The 16,332-nt window shown below is 42.4% G+C and overlaps 1 protein-coding gene across 1 annotated transcript in view; it reads left to right on the forward strand.

Moving 5' to 3' along the window:
- The window catches only part of MAP7D2 (MAP7 domain containing 2), a 94,705-nt gene that overhangs the window by 68,422 nt on the left and 9,951 nt on the right, over positions 1 to 16,332 (forward strand). The window contains exons 7-12 of the mRNA XM_007953662.1: positions 4,532 to 4,800; positions 5,370 to 5,502; positions 12,964 to 13,189; positions 13,761 to 13,865; positions 15,206 to 15,262; positions 16,013 to 16,091. Of these exons, the coding sequence (XP_007951853.1) occupies positions 4,532 to 4,800; positions 5,370 to 5,502; positions 12,964 to 13,189; positions 13,761 to 13,865; positions 15,206 to 15,262; positions 16,013 to 16,091 (869 nt within the window). The remainder of the gene's footprint in view (positions 1 to 4,531; positions 4,801 to 5,369; positions 5,503 to 12,963; positions 13,190 to 13,760; positions 13,866 to 15,205; positions 15,263 to 16,012; positions 16,092 to 16,332) is intronic.

The following is a 16,332-nucleotide window of genomic DNA, read 5'->3' on the forward strand; positions in this document are numbered from 1 at the left end:
GTTGTTGTTGTTTGCCGTCGAGTCGGCCCCGACTCATAGCGACCCCTCCTTGGGTTTCCAATGATGACTAAGGTGCGCCTAACCTAAGCCATGGAATTTTCAGTCGCCTCATATGCATGTGAGAGCTGGACAGTGAATAAGGAAGATCAAAGAAGAGTTGATGCTTTTGAGTTGTGGTGCTGGTGAAGAATGCTGAAAGTACCGTGGACTGCTAAAAGGACTAACAAATCTGCCCTGGAAGAAGTGCAGCTGGAATGCTCCTTGGATGTGAGAATGGTGAGACTTCGTCTCACCTACTTTGGTCATGTTGTCAGAAGGAACCATTCTCTGGAGAAAGATGTCATACTTGGTAAAGCAGAGGGTCAATGAAAGAGGGGAAGGCCCTCAATGAGATGGATAGACATGGTGGCTCCAGCGATAGGCTCAGGTATAGTAGGGATAGTGAGGCTCACACAAGACCAGGCAGTGTTTTTGTTCTGCTGTACATAAGGTCACTATGAGTTGGAGATGACTCGACAGCACCTAACAACAGCAATAGCTAATGATCATGAGCATTTCTTCATGTGTTTGTTAGCTATCAGGATGTCTTCTTTGGTGTAGTGTCTGTACATGTCCTCTGCCCATTTTTAATTGGATTATTTGTCTTTTTGTTGTTAAAGTTTTCTACAAATTTTAGAGATCAGCCCCTTGTCCCATATGTCATTGACAAATTGTTTTCCCCAGTCTGTGGGTTTTCTTTTTTACTCTTTTGGTGGAATTCTTTGATGCACATAAGTGTCTAATTTTTAGAAGGTCCCAGTTATCTATTTTATCTTCTGATGTTTGTGCATGTTTAGTTATGTTCAATAGTGTATTTATGCCATGTATTGGGCCCCCTAGGTTTGCCCCTATTTTATTCTCTGATGGTCTTCATAGTTTTAGGTTTTATATCCAGGTCTTTGTCTAACTTTATTTTGTTTTTGTATATTGTGTGAGATAGGGGTTCTCTTTCATTTTTCTGCAGATGGAGATCCAGTTTTGGCAGCACCATTTATTAAAGAGACCACCTCTTCCCCATTTAATGACTTTTGGCCTTTTGTCAAAGATCAAATAGATGGATAGTTACTTCTGGGTTCTCAATTCTGTTCCATTGTCTGTGTGTCTGTCATAGTACCAGTACCAAGCTGTTTTGACTATTGTGACTATATAGTAGGTTTTGAGATTGGGGAGTGTGAGGTCCTACTTTGTTGTTCTTTAGTAGCATTTTACTTATCCAGGGTCTCTTTCCTTTCCATGTACAGTTGGCAATTAGTTTTTCCATCTCTGGTAAGAAAGATCTGGACAAGATTGTCTGTGGATCACGTTGGGTAGTATTGACATTCTTGTGATATTCAGTCATTCAGTCTTCCTATCCACAAGCATGATATTTTCTTATATTTATGTAGGTCTCTTGGTTTCTTATAGCAGTAATTTGTAGTGTTCTTTGTATAGGTCTTTTGTGTCACTGGTTAGATTTATTCCTAAATACTTCCATCTTTTGGGTGGTTATTGTAAATGGTATAGTTTTTCTAATTTTCTTTTCAGAGTTCTCTTCATTTATGTAAAGAAATCCTACTGAATTTTGTGTGTTGATCTTGTACCCTGCTACTTTGCTGAAATTTTCAGTTAGCTCCAGTAATTTTCTTGCTGAGTCCTTGGGAGTGGCTGGTGGGTTTGAACCGCCAGCCTTCTGGTTAGCAGTCAAATGCCTTAGGCACTATGCCACCAGAGCTCCCATATAAGAGCATATCATCTGCAAAAAGAGGTAGTTTTACTTCTTTTTCACCAATTCAGATGCTTTTTATTTCCCTTTCTTGCCTTATTGCTCTGACAAGGACTTCTAATACAATATTGAATAGGAGTGGTGATAAAAGACATCCTTGTCTGGTACCCGTTCGTAAGGAGAATGCCCTTAGTCTCTCTCCATTGAGAATAATGTCAGCCATTGGTTTTGTATATATGCCCTTAATCATGTTGAGGAATTTCCCTTCTATTCTAATTTTGTTCACCTTTTTTTTTTTAGTCAGTAATGGGGGTTGGATTTTGTCAAATGCCTTTTCTGTGTTGATTGATATGATCATGTCATTCTTTATTTATTTACGTGGTGAATTACATTGATTTTTTTCTAATGTTGTACCATTCTTGCATACCTGGTATGAATCCTACTTGGTCATGATGTATTACTTTTTTTTTTTAATATAGTGTTGGATTCTGTGGGCTAGGATTTTGTTGAGAATTTTGGTGTCTATGTTCTTGAGGGATGTTGGTCTCTAATTTTCTTTTTGAGTGGTGTCTTTGCCTGGTTTTGGTATCAGTGTTATGCTCACTTTATTAAATGAATTTGAGAATATTCCCTTCTTTTCTATATTCTGGGATCATTTGAGTAGAATTAATGTCAGCTCTTTAGGTGATATGTTTTGATCTAGTAAAACATTACTGTTATTTTTTCCCACATATAGCATGTTCATGGAAATAACATGCACGTAAAAATGACAGGCGGAAGTTCTGGCATAGTGCACCCATGTATAAATCATGCATGTCTTATGACATTTTCAGAAGTGAGGTTTGGCATTGGAGAAAGCAGTTTGCCTAGGAGGGAAGGAATCTCTCTGGGAGAGGGGCTGCTTTAGAAACTCAGGGGTAGGCTGCTGAGAGTCTACTGCTGGGAATCAAACTTCTGCATCAACAGGTATCAAGACAAAGACTTAATATTGAATCCATTGGGCGGAAAAAAATTGAAATAGAAGTCATCGACATGTTAAAAGAATATTGGTATAGCGTACTTATGAAAATAATGCACTGGAGGCTGGGCTGCACAGTATGCAAAAGTATATAGTGTGCACATTGTTTGTGTAAAAGTATGGTAGAGCCTCTCAAGACCCCTTGTGGTGGCTCTAGCAAAATGGGCAGTGAATTCACCATTGTGTGTACCACTCATTTCAGTGCATCATTGTTAGCTTGAGAGGGTACTAGGGCAGGAGTGGGGGGCACACAGTAGAAGCTCTGCCTACTTAATTATGGCACTGGATAAAACCATAGAAGGAAGACATCATCAAGCAAAAGTTCTCTCACCATATGTACAGTTTATTTGAACCTAAAAGCAGGTTTTGCGGAGTGGAGCAGTATCAGCATGAGAGGGCAGGACTTGCCAGTTTCACCTGGATACGGTTCATCCTCCTGGTTTGGGTTTATTCCTGCCTGGGAGGATCATTCGGATTTGATTTTCATTTGATCATCTATTGAATTCCATGTTGCTCTTAATAATAACACCACTCTCTAACAGCTATCGAGTGCTTGCTCTGTGCCAGGTCAAAGAAAAACATCCAGTGAAACAAAAAACCATGAGCTTTTTAAAATCTGGGTGGATTAGTGGAAGAGAATAGAAAAAAGTTAGGGGGTTTGAACAGTGGAATGGGTCAGTGATTTACTGAGTTTTCAAATAGGGCCATTTGGCTCCAAATGCTGCGTTTTCCTGTGATAAGGTTGTCTGGGTCCTGGGAGAACTCGGGGAGGAAGAAAGAGGATAAGGGACTCTGGTTAGGTGCCTGTAGATTGTAAAGACTGAGGGAGAGGAAGGTCAGGGTGATATTTCAACAGGAGATCATTAAGGCTGTCTTGATGAGTTCTTTGCAAGTAAGCAGTTTTCCAGAACACAAAAGGATGAGGTGATTTCTTTAACCATTGCTGTTCTCCATAATCATAGGGCTAGGGTAAAATTCAATTTTGTTAGTTGAAAGTGACAATTTGTAATTTATGTGCAGATTACTTCATGTTCTCTCTAAAGGAACTCTGAAAAATACCCGCAGCATCCCTGTGTGAACTCTGACTAGACTCAACATCTCCAGCTAAGCTTTTACTTACATCATCATCAACCAGCCTTCACCATGGTGTCCAGGCCTGGCCAGGGGCACTTATGATGGACCTTCTCTCAAAAGACATAAAACAAATACTTGCATTTTAACAAAGCCATGTTTCCCTGGGTGGAAATGGGCTTGTCTTCATCATTTTATCTGCCCAGTTGGAGGGAGAGAGAGATTCTTTAAAACCTCAAGAACCTCTAAGAAGACATCCTCATCCTCATCCTCATCCCCACCCCTTGGCTGACTTTGTTCCTCCACGTTTAAAAAGGAAACAGTGATAGAAAAATTCAAGAATAGTTAATGGTGATGGTTGAACAACATGTCATGCTGAAGCAGATATTCATCTAAAAAGAGGGAGTATTGGAAAATGCCTAGCATTCCATCCTTATATTGTCATCAAACTTACGTGAAATTAGGACATGGAGTCACCATCTGGGCTTCTTAAAATATTTCCCTTCCACCAGGGGTGTTTTATAGATCCCATATGTTCCTATTAGGGGGTTAGTACTTTGGGGACTTTGGAGTGTATGCTGAGTTTTACTTTCGTTCCTCTTGAAGGATAAAATGCTAAACTTTGGAACCAGGCATCTTAGGAGCAAGAAGTTCTTCGATAAGGCCCAGTAATGATCTCACGCTATGTCTTTGCTTCACAGATCAATTTCCAAAGCATATCCACCATCTCCAAAGAGCGTGAAGCCGCCATACCTAGGATCTCCAGTGAGATACCGCCTGCCTACCTTTTCCAGCCGAGAGATCCCTAAGAAGAAGGCAGAGAAAGAGAAGAGCAACAAGGAACGTGAAAGTGCCATTGGTCATCAGGCACTTGGTGCCCATGGAGAGGAGGCTCTTGAGAAGCACGTTGTGGATAAGCACATCACCGAGAAGCACTCTGCTCCTGGAGGGAAGGCCGAGTGTAGTGAAGGTAGGCCTTCCTCTCAGATGCGGCCATCTGGAGCCTTGAGTCTCCAAAGATGGTCCTCCCTCTGATCCATTCCAAGTAGAATGCTTGCCCTCTTCTGCTTTTCTCCCTTCAGTCACCTGAAGTTCCTCAGGATGAGGAGATGGAGGGGCCTAGCTCTGCTATGGGCTGTGGGAGTGCTCACAGGCTGAGTATAAGGCAGGCTGCGCCCAGCCAGCATATGCAGGCTTTCCAGCAAGAGAGGGGCTTACTCTAATCCTTTCAGCCTTTGTGATGCAGTGAGTTCACTCCGATGGGGACATCAGTGGCATCAGTGGTAGTGGCCTTGGAACTTGCTGGTTACACTCTCCTCAGCACCTATCCACTCCCCTATGCCATGAAATGTATCCAGGGTAACAGCAAGCCCCATTGCAGCTTCTCTTTGTCAGTGGCTAATTGTGCTAGTCCTGACAGTGTTTCCCTTACCCTGTTGAGTTGGACTTGACTTTTCCAAGTGGTGGCTGCTGCCTGAGTAGAATTACTGTGCTCATTTGCTTGAGTCTTTTCTTCTTGATGCCTTACCCCCAATGCAGCCTCAGGGAAGCCCACAGCAGGTACCACTGATGCCGGAGAGGCCTCAAAGATCCTGACTGAGAAGAGACGACAGGCCCGGCTGCAGAAGGAACAGGAAGAACAAGAACGACTGGAGAAGGAGAAACAAGACAGGTACTGGCTCAGAGTTTTTGGGGTGATCTCATGGGAAAGGCTGCAGTGGTAGAAGCAACTTGCCTTCTTTTACAGTTTTGGAATTGATAAAAACCCAGCAGCAATCTGGGAGCCTAGAATGCCTGATTTGCACAGAAGGTGCTCGGGGGTGCTGTAGCTGCTATTAAATGTAATTCACAGTGATGAAACTTTGCTGTTTTCAGAATGCCTGGAAATAAATAGCTCCTGGATCTAAATGGTACAAGCAGCTTCCCCTTCTTCTCTTGGACTTTGAGGCCAGCCAGTTCTCATGATGTATCTCTGAGCTTTGTTTATAGAGTAAGATTCTCTTTGAGGAGACAGAAGGTTCCAGATGTAGAGATCTTGATTCTGCTTCCTGAAGTTGTATTTTTTCACCCAAAGTATTCTAATGCACTAGGAGCTCTGGTAGCATAGTGCCTAAGGCACTTGACTGCTAACCAGAAGGCTGGCAGTTCAAACCCACCAGCCACTCCTCGGAAGGAAGATGGGGCAATCTACTTCCATAGTGATACTGCCTCAGAAACCTAAGGAGGGGTCGCTATGAGTCAGGTCCGACTTGACGGCACATAACAACAACAACAACATTCTAATGCACACACTAAAGAGAGAAAGAGAGTTGAGCAGAGTTCCCTAGAGAGGGGTGGAAATCGACCTCACAGTCCATGAGCAGTGAGGTGTAGAGAAGCCCACTCTGGAGCACAGCAGGAAGACATCACTGGGAGGGTACCAGAACTATCTGGGCATGTGGCACAAAGACTTCAATGACCTTGGGCCTTTGTAGCTTTATAGTGATCCAGGTGATTCTGATGTAATGCCATTTGAGAACGACTGCAGTGGTAGTGCCAGGACACTGTCCAAATAAAGACAGTCCTGCCTTTTCTGATCTTTGTATTCAGAGAGGACTGCATGCTAAGGACAAGGTAGATTTGATCATTAAATTGATAAAGGAAGCTTTTAGAATAATCAGAGTGTAGTCCAAGCCACTTAGAGAATTAGCATGACAGGAAGCAAGTGATGCCACAGCATCTCAAGTCTGGCACAGAATTTAGAATAAGAAACAGAATATTCTTGATCCTTATATGACCTTGGCAAGTCTTTGGTCTCTGATTACAGATTTGCTGATCTATTTGAAAAGAGCAGGGGGTGGAGGGGAGGTGGGTCACGCTGGTCCGGTCTTGCTTCAAATTCTGGACCTTTCTGATGGTTTCTCCACCTCCAGTCTTTTGGTTAATATTGGCAGATTTATTATTAACTGGAGTGTTTGGGCTGTCTTGAGTGAGCCATAAGGTATGTGAAGGGAGGTTGCAGGAGATGAAGATGAATCGTGGGTCTTCAAATGCCAGACATTGGTAATTTCAGGCCCTGAAGATACCATGCAGGCACTGAGCAGGTGAGTAACCTGATTGTTAACTGTGTGCTTAGCAGGATGAAGTTCTTTACCTTCCTATTACCTCTCTTTCTGTCACACACATTTCCTTCACAGCCCAGCTCCTCAGTAAAGTGATTGTACTTCCTGCCTTTACTTCCTCAACTCAGATTCAGTCTTCAAACTCACATCTACCTTTCCTCCTAATTGCCAAACTCCTACTCACTTTGTTGGCTTTGACTTTTATCAAGCTTTCTCTTGCTTCCCTGGTTTCTTTTTTCAGTCTCCTCTGTCTGCTTCGCAATCCCAGCCCTCAATCCTTGGCTGGTTTCTCCCCTGACGAGCCTCCCTAAACAGTGTTGCTTCCTCCTACTCCACCATTGGCCCCATCATGCTGAAGGGGTGTTTTGAGCATTTGGCGTGCTAAACCAACCAATCTCTCTTTGTACCCTCATTTTCCCTTTTCCTCATTTTATCATCTGTTATTTTTATCTTGCTTTGTAACCTTAAACACTTTTGAAACAAAGGAGGCACTAAATACCACAAACATGCTGATGACTCCTGACTCTGTACCTATGGCCATTGCCTTCTCTAGAGCTGCCCTGTCCAGTAGGGCTGCCTCTAGCCACACATGGCTATTGAAATTTAAACTGATTAAAATCAAGTATAATTCAGTTCTTCCATCACATTAGCTTCATTTCAAGTGCTTAGTAGCCACATGTGCTTAATATCTGTCATATTGGACAGCACAGAAAATTATGTTGCACAGTACTAGGTTGCCTTACATTTTCATTTGAGTTCATGTGCATCTCAAATTCAGCATGTCCAAAGTGACACGTATTCTCTTTCTCCCAAAAGTCCTCTTCCTTCCACAAGGGTCACACCTCCATCTCCTCAAGCATCCATGTCACAAGTCTCAGTGCTCACTCTCAACTCTTTCCTTTCCTTCTCCCTCTACATGTACCTGGCAGCTCTCAAGTCACCCTCGACTATCTCATTACCATCTTTGTCTTTCCCTCAGCCCTCCTCTCCTGTCTGATCTCAACCCATTGTCTCTTATCTGGACTATCTGTGATATCACAACTCATCTCCCTGTGCTGTCCACCCTCTGTCCATAGCGACCTTTCTAGAGTAAGTGTGATTGTCTACCTTCCCGTACTTAAAACAAGCCAGTGACTCCCTTGCCCAAGGATCCATCCAAACCCATCAACAGGCCTTCAAAGCCTGCCATCAATGGGCATTAGCCATCTCCTCACCTCTCTCCCATCCTGGGTATCAGCGTGCAGACCTCCCTGTTATTCCCCCACCCATACTTCCATATCTTTATTCTGCTGTGCCTTTAGATGGACTCATGTGCCTTCGGGCACGGACACCTTTTCATTTCTCAAGATTCATGTCAAACCTTGCTCCCTCTCAGTAGCTTTTTCTGGCCCAGCACCTAGGATAGAATGGACTGCGCCTCACTCTGTACCCTTCCTGAGCCCAGCTGTGCAACTGACTGACAACTTCATTTGTTTCTAGGCCTGTTCCTCTGAATAACCTGGGATACAGTTTTGAGATCCCCAGTTCCTGGCACTCAGTGCGTGTACTAGGAAGGACGAGAAAGAGGGAGAAGCCCAGCAATGAAACTGTTGCAAATAGGAGGTTAACAGAATATAAGGGCTGAAGTAGTAATGTTGAAGCAGAATTGGGAAAGTCAGGTTGTCCAGCTAAAGTCTGTGGACTTTACAACTTGGGAGAAACAGGCAGATCCAAAGGTGATGCTCAGGTTTGACCATAAAAACCTGGGAGAATAGTATACCCAGTAACAGAGGTAGGGAAGATAGAGGGGATTGATTTCAGAGGATAAAATTTATCCATCTGACTTTAGATAAACTAAACTATAAAATATCCAGCTGACTGGAAGCATGACATTGAAGCCTGGGGCCTTGGTACAAATTAGAGCAATACATTTGACCCAAAGTAGAAATCAGTGTGATACACTTGACCCCAAACCAGTTTTCCTCTCTCTTGCCAGAATGTGAAGCTTTGCATAGCCCCACGTGGGAAGTGAGAAAGGAAGGTACCAGACAGCCTGAGGCTGGAACACAGCGGACATCTCTTGGAATAAGAACATCCTCACGTCTGTTTTATGCTTAGAGTTAATAGTTAAAGCAACAAAAATGTGGTTGCCAAATTAAAGAAAACAGAAAATAATAAAGCCACTTGAGCCTAACTGTGGAGAGCCCAATTATTGTTGCAAACTGGCAAGGGAAACACCATCCAAGTGAAGGATGGTGGGACTGCCCAGAGCAGAAAGGCTGACAGGAATCCAGACAACCAGGCCCTAGGAAGAAGAGCAAAAGCTGGCCCAGTCCCAGCCAGCAATGACACTGGGACTCTCAGAAGCATGGAGAACAGGGCATAGTTGCTGGGCCACTGAATGGTCCCAGGTGTAAATCAGGATTCTTAGAGTCAGGGCAAGAAATCTTAGAACCTGGGCCCACCTTAGGGAAGGTGTTGGCAGCAACTAGCAGCAAGAAATCTTGCTAAGGTACAGAAATGGATCACACGAAGCCATATTAAAAAGCTTAAAATAGAGAGGTGCATATAGAAAGACATTCAAATTAGGGAACCACCTATAAGCACTGCACGCAACCAGGCTGAGGCTTGGTGTCCAGGCAAGGGTGGGTGTTTTTGCAGCAGGCCTGGAGCCACAGGCAGAGCTTCTCAGATGTGGTTGCTTACTAGCTGAGCTTCCAGATTGTTTGGTGATACCAGGTAAGGCAGAGGGGAGTTCCAGAGGAGGGAGCCAAGGCAACACAGCTCTCCTTGAGGTGGGACATTTAATGCCAAGACATTACAAGAGGTGAGGACAATCTATTAGTCTTGGTGTTTAGGAGATGAACAGGGATTTTGGAGGAACATGTTTAGGAAGAGGGGTGGAGACAGAAACCAGGTTGTAAGAAGTGAGAGGGTAGAGCAGTGCACATCAGCTGGACTTTAACTGGTTCACAGGTGAGAGGCAGGGCAGAGAGAGCCTGGGCAAGTTGTTTGGGGTACTTGAGCCCTGCGTATTTTTGCAGGCAATGGGAAGGGGTATGTAGAAGGGAGTGCTAGCGATAGAAGGGAGAGAGAATAATGGAAGGGACATGGAGCTGGGGAAGGCATGGAGTTAATAGCAAAAGTGAAGAAGTTTGCAGTCCTTTGCATCTAAGCGGCAATGCCGTAGAGGAGAGAAGGCCCAGAAAGGTGGCATCATATTCTCTCTAACCTGGCTGGAGAAAGATGACAAAGATCGAGAAAAGGTGGTGGTTGGGGGGAGATTGGACACCCTATAGGGACGTGGGGGATGAGGATAAAAGGGGAGAGTGTAGCAGTCAAGGCGTATGTGGGCCTCACTCTAACCACCTCTCAGCAGCCTGGGTATGGGACACGAGTGGGTCCATGGGTCACCTACACCTAGAGCTAGGCAGCAGAGTGGTTTCTCTGCCACCCTAGAAACACTTATGAGGGAACCAGAGGGCCAGGAGGCAGCAAGAGAAGAGGGAAGCAGACACAGGTCAGCTGGACAGTGCTTACCAGGACCAGGTCAGGAAACCAAGCAGCAGAAGGATGAGTTGAGATCAAATCAAAGGTGAAATTCAGAGTTTAAGATGTTAAAGCCTAAGCTTTTGTTACAATAAACACTTGTAGGCACACAAAAAGAGTACAGTGGAACCCACCTGCTTGCACATGGAAAGGCTGAGCTTGCAGCAGTGAAGTGGGGCAAGCTGTGAAAGTGGCACCAGAGGGATAAGGGTTTTGGGGCAGAGACAGCTACTGCCCCCTCCCCATTGTCCAGGGACACAGGCGAAATGCTGGATGATGACAGTGATGCTCACTTTTTGAGTACTTCCCACTAAGTTGGTGAGGAGGGGTGTATGTGACAGAATTGCACTCAAGTATGGTGAACTTTAGAGAGAAATCAGTAATGATGGCAAGGGCGGTGGGGGAATAATGAAATTCATGCTCCCTCTGAGCCCTTAAGCAGGCAGAAAAAGAATGTTCATTCTTGGAGAGGATTTGAGAAACTAGGAGTTTCACACGTGGTTGAGGGTGCAAAGCCAGCTTTTACTGTCTTTTTACTTGTTTGTATATATATATATATATGTATATATATGGATGGGATTTCTATGGAGGCACCATGAAAGAGTTAAGGGGCTGGTAGGGAGGAATTTGTGTTTTGGGTGATAATTGAGGATCGTGACGATTTGGGGCCTGTGAAGATGTTTCAGTACATCTGTCCATCTGGGCACTTCTGAAGTCCTGGTGGGAAAACCAGAAGAAATAGAGTGGATTTCACATCCTGAAGATGCAGATAACATGTCATTTATGGATTAGCTTGTGCATTCATCAATACATAATGTATCCTTTTTGTATTAACTTTTCTGGGACAGTCAAAACTTACTCCCTAAAAAGGGGATAAGAAATGAAACCGCGCTCTGATTAACCTGTTGTTGTTGTTACCTGTGGATAAATCTTATTACCATTGTGTCCATTTTTAATAATCCTGTGTTGAACGTACTTGGTCTTTCATGGGAAAATCTAAGAGAACTTGACTTTCTTTCAGTTAGGGCCCATGTTGCTCCTCTCTGGAGTGCTCTAGAATATTTTTTTAAAAAAACAATTTCTGTTATGCTAGCAATGCTTTTGGCACTGCACTCTCTGCTAATGCAGAATACGTTATCTGCATACTATTGCACTATCTTGGGTTACCATTTATATATATTTTTTTTTACCTTTTAAAATATTTCATAGGCTATTAGCCTTCACAGTTCCTGAAGCTATTAGGATGGAAGGATCTCATTTTAAACCCTGAGCTTTTTATATAACAGTACCCTAGCAAGTCAGTGACACGTTCCCCACCCCACCCCCACAGCAAAAAAGGTAATTTCTGAAAAGTGCAGTTTTCTAGATGCACTTAAATGGGCATTAAGGTTGGGGCTAGGAGTTGTCTTAAATTATACAACAAACTAACATTTGAGAACCTACTAAGGCTAGGCATTGCACTGAGGACTTCCCATGCATTTTCTCATTTAATTGTCACAGTAATGATGTGAAGTAGTCATGTGGCTATTCTCATTTTTTTAAAAATAAACACTAGAAAAGTTGAGTGACTTTCCAAAGATCGCACAGCAAGTGGCACAATCAGAATGCAATCTAGGTCCTACCTGTATGTCTTCCTGGCTGTCAGGGATACTTTTCAAATAAGTAAATGACTCACCACATGTTTTATAGATGAAGAAAGTGACATACATGTGAGAAAGAAGAACATTAGAAATGTAAGAAAAATCCCTGAGACTTTACAGCATTTCCCATTGCTTAGAGCTCTTTATCATTACATCATGAACCATTCATCTATGGATGAGAGATGTCTAAATGCCATTGAATTTTGATATCACAAAGAATAAAAGCTAAAATAGAGTTTTAAAGATTGGTAAAATCAATGGAAAAATGTGTAGTTTTTATTTCATTTTTATAGTAAATGAATTTGAATATTTTCTTATATTTGCTGCTTCAGAAGTCACATACCAATGAGAACCCAAAGTGAAGTTTTTGCACTCATAACCATCACACTTAAATTGTTTACTGAGATACTTTTTAAAAGTATCTTGATATACTTCCAGGTTTTCCTAGCTTAAGTGGATTTTAAATACTTACTCTGCTTAGTTTTTTTCTGTTTGTTTGTTTTTTAAAAGAATTGTCCTTACATAAGAATGATGAGATTGGCTTCCTTTCTAATTATGGTCATTTATAGATTGACTGGGGAACATCTGTGTCTCATAGAATTTAAAATCAACCCTGGTTAACTTTCTTTTTTTGGGGGGGTATGTGTGTGGTGGGCTTTTTTTTTTTTTTCTGTTGTCATTGTTTTGTTTTTGTTTTGGGGTAAATACACAAACTCTAGATTGATTGAGTGGGTTTCCAGGAAGAATAAGTCATTTTACTCAGTGGATACTAATTCCTGTGTATGGGTTGTCATCACACAGCAGTTCTTTGGCAGGCTACCATTTCAGCGTGTCCTGTTCTAACAACAATTATGTCCTCAAAAGGCTGGAGAAAGAGGAACTGAAAAGAAAGGCAGAGGAGGAAAGGCTTCGTCTAGAAGCAGCAGCCCGTAAACAGGAAGAGGAAAGGAAGTGGCAGGAAGAGGAAAAGAAAAGAAAGGCAGAAGAGGAAGCCAAGCAGAAGGCTGAGGAGGAGCTACTGTTGAAAGAAAAGCAAGAAAAAGAAAAGAAGGAAAAAGAAAAGCAAGAAAAAGCCATGATTGAGAAGCAGGTACAGGGTGAATCCTTAGAAAGACTTTCTTGTGTTTAAAGGGCTTTAGTTGATATTATGTAAAATTAGTTAAACTGAATCACTCATAATACTTTGAAAATATTTTAACTGCCTGGGCTGGTTAGGAAATAAAAGTTACTTTGGGGAACAAAAGTGAAGTTGGTAATAATTTGCTGTATGTCAGCTTGGGTTCCCCCAATGACAGACTCTGGGATAGAATTTGGGTACAGGTAGTTTATTTGTTGACAGTCACTCATTGGGGAGTTAGCTTCCTGAAACTTCCAGCCATGTGCACATTCCATGGCCAGAGACTGCCTCAAGGTACAGGAAGACCTTGGTTGTATGTGAGAACTGTCTGCAGGTAATTTGCACAGTGAACCAAGAATATATGAGTGGGGCACCAACCATGTCTGCTGCATTGTAGAACACTTCTGTAATTTATATTAAATATTGGAGCAACACCCATTTTTTGGAAGGTAATGAGTTTAAGGAGCATGTGCAAACCACAAGGAAGTATTATAGTATTTTCTGAGCTAAATAAATAAAGCCTGGGTTTACCTGTCTCTATCAGAAAGAAGAAGCCGAAGCAAAGGCCCAAGAAGCAGCTAAGCAGATGCGTCTAGAAAGAGAGCAAATCATGCTCCAGATTGAGCAGGAACGACTGGAGAGGAAGAAGGTAAGGGCTGAGGGATCAGGAGGATTTAGGGTGAGGCAGAAACAGGAAGTGAGTATAGTTATATTTTGCAATTGTTGGGTAGATTGCTCTTAAAATTGTCAGTGAGGTCAAGTATATTGATAAAAAAACAAAACAAAAAACCCCAAACCCACTGCCAGCAAGTTAATTCCAACTCATAGCAACCCCATTGGGTTTGCAAGGCTGTAAATCTTTATGGAGTAGGTTGCCTCATCTTCCTTCCACAGAGAAGCTGGTGGGTTAGAACCACTGACCTTCTGGTTAGCAGCCAAGTGCCTTACCCACTTGTTACATCATTTTGTTTTATTAATTACTGAGAAAGGACTGTCTGAAGCTATCACCTGTGACTATAGATTTGTCTGTTTTTCCTTTAAGTTCTTTCCATTTTGGTTTATATATTTGAAAGCCCTATTGTTAGGTGAATATACATTTCTGATAAATTTTCCTGTTGAATTGACCTCTTTATCATTATAAAATATCCATCTTTATCTCTAGTAATACTTCTTGTCTTAAAGTCTCCTTTGTAAGCTTTATTACTAGTATTTGCATGGTAAATCTTTTCCTATCCCTTTACTTTCAACCTATGTATGTCCTTACAGGTATGAGTTTTGTAAACAGCATGTACCCAGCTTTTGTTTTTATTAAATCTAGTTTGACAATCTTTGTCTTTTAATTGGGGTGTCTAGTTTATTTAAATGTAATGCAATTGGCATAGTATCTAAGGCCTTTGACTGCTAATCAGAAGGCTGGCAGTTCAAACTCACCAGCCACTCCTCTGAAGGAAGACTGGACAATCTACTTCCGTAGAGATACTGCCTTGGAAACCCAAGGAGGAGTTGCTATGAGTCGGGACCGACTTGACAGCGATGAGTTTGTTTTTTTTGGTTTTTATGCATAGAGTTATGGAGGCTGATCATAAAGGTCCATTCTTGTGCCCTACATATAGCCTGGGCTTTGTATTGCTGTAGGCCTGGGAGCTGGGAAACCAGTCTGTGCCTTTCCTCCTGACGTGCACTTCACCCTCACTTTCTGTAAGATGGTCCTCTTGAGGGACAGGTGGTGATTTGTTGAATTAAAGGTAACTTAAAGAGAAACGGGATATAAGTTGAATGTTGATTCTAGATATATACTAGTCAACTTCTCAAGTATTTGACCTTGTTCATAGAGCCAGACGTGGACATCTGTAAAACCAGTGGAAAACTTTTTTGTACTCATGAGCCTCTGCTAACATGTGTCTTTCACTAGTTTTCTGAGGAATGTGAAACTGCATATAGACCCAACTACTGTTGTATGTTTTGGATTTGATTTTTTTTTTTTTTCAGAGAATAGATGAAATCATGAAAAGAACAAGGAAGAGTGATGTGTCTCCAGAAGTGAAGGTAGGGAATTCAGGGTACTCTTTTAGTGGTTCATGTTCTAAGTAGAAAAGAAAGATGGAATACATTCTAGGAAATTTTAGGTCTTGAAGAGGATTAGCCAGAAAAATACAGATTCTTCTGCTTTGTTCCTGGGTAGATTAAGGAGGGTATAGGTCCCTCAAGGAGTCCCTGGGTAATGTAAAGGGTTAACACAGCTGCAAATCAACAGTTTGGAGGTTCAAGTCCACCCAGATAAGCCTTAGAAGAAAAGCCTGGCAATCTTCCTCCAAAGACCCAGGCATTGAAAACCCTGAGGTGCGCAGTTCCCCTTAGACATGCAGGGCTACCCTGAGGCAGGAGAAAAAAGAACTAACAGGAGTCTCAGAGACAAGGTGGTGGTAACTTATTATAGATAAAAGATTTCCTCAGGGCAATAGGGGTGAGAGAGGTGCTTGTAATGTCATAGTGTTGTTGTTGGGTGCCATTGAGTTGATTTAGTCGCATAGTGACCTCATGTGACAGAGTAGAACTGCTCCATAGGGTTTTCTAGGCTGTCATCTTTATGGGAGCAGATTGCCAGGTCTTTCTCCCACGGAACTACTTGATGGGTTCGAATCACCAACCTTTTGGTTAGTAACCAAGTGCTTAACCATTGTACCATCAGAGCTCCTTAAAGATGCTCCCTTAAAGGTATCTTCTGTACCTTTGAAACTCTTTTATCTTTCTATGTGAATCAACCTCTCTTTTCATCCACCCTGTATTTGTTTTCAGAAAGAAGACACTAAAGTGGGGATTCTCCCTGTTGTATGTGTGGAAAATAAGACAAAACCAGTTGTCCCCAACAAAATTGGTGAGTGTGAGGTCTAGTTCTTGGGTGCTCCCTTTAGAAGGGGAGTGCTCATTCAAGGCTTCCTGAAGAGGGAACCACCTATGGTTTTAAGAATGCTGGTGCTGACTATGAGACCAGATGATCTAGATGGTGCCCGGCTACCATTGTCAACCACTTGGAGTGGGATCTGTGTAGGAGAGATCCTGGATAGAGAGGGAGAACAATGTGGAACCAAACTCAAAATCATTTGGGGAAAAAAAAA

This window comes from Orycteropus afer, unplaced genomic scaffold (genome assembly GCF_000298275.1).
Source record: "Orycteropus afer afer isolate SDZICR_OR568_19922 unplaced genomic scaffold, OryAfe1.0 scaffold00404, whole genome shotgun sequence".
NCBI classification, from domain to species: domain Eukaryota; kingdom Metazoa; phylum Chordata; class Mammalia; order Tubulidentata; family Orycteropodidae; genus Orycteropus; species Orycteropus afer.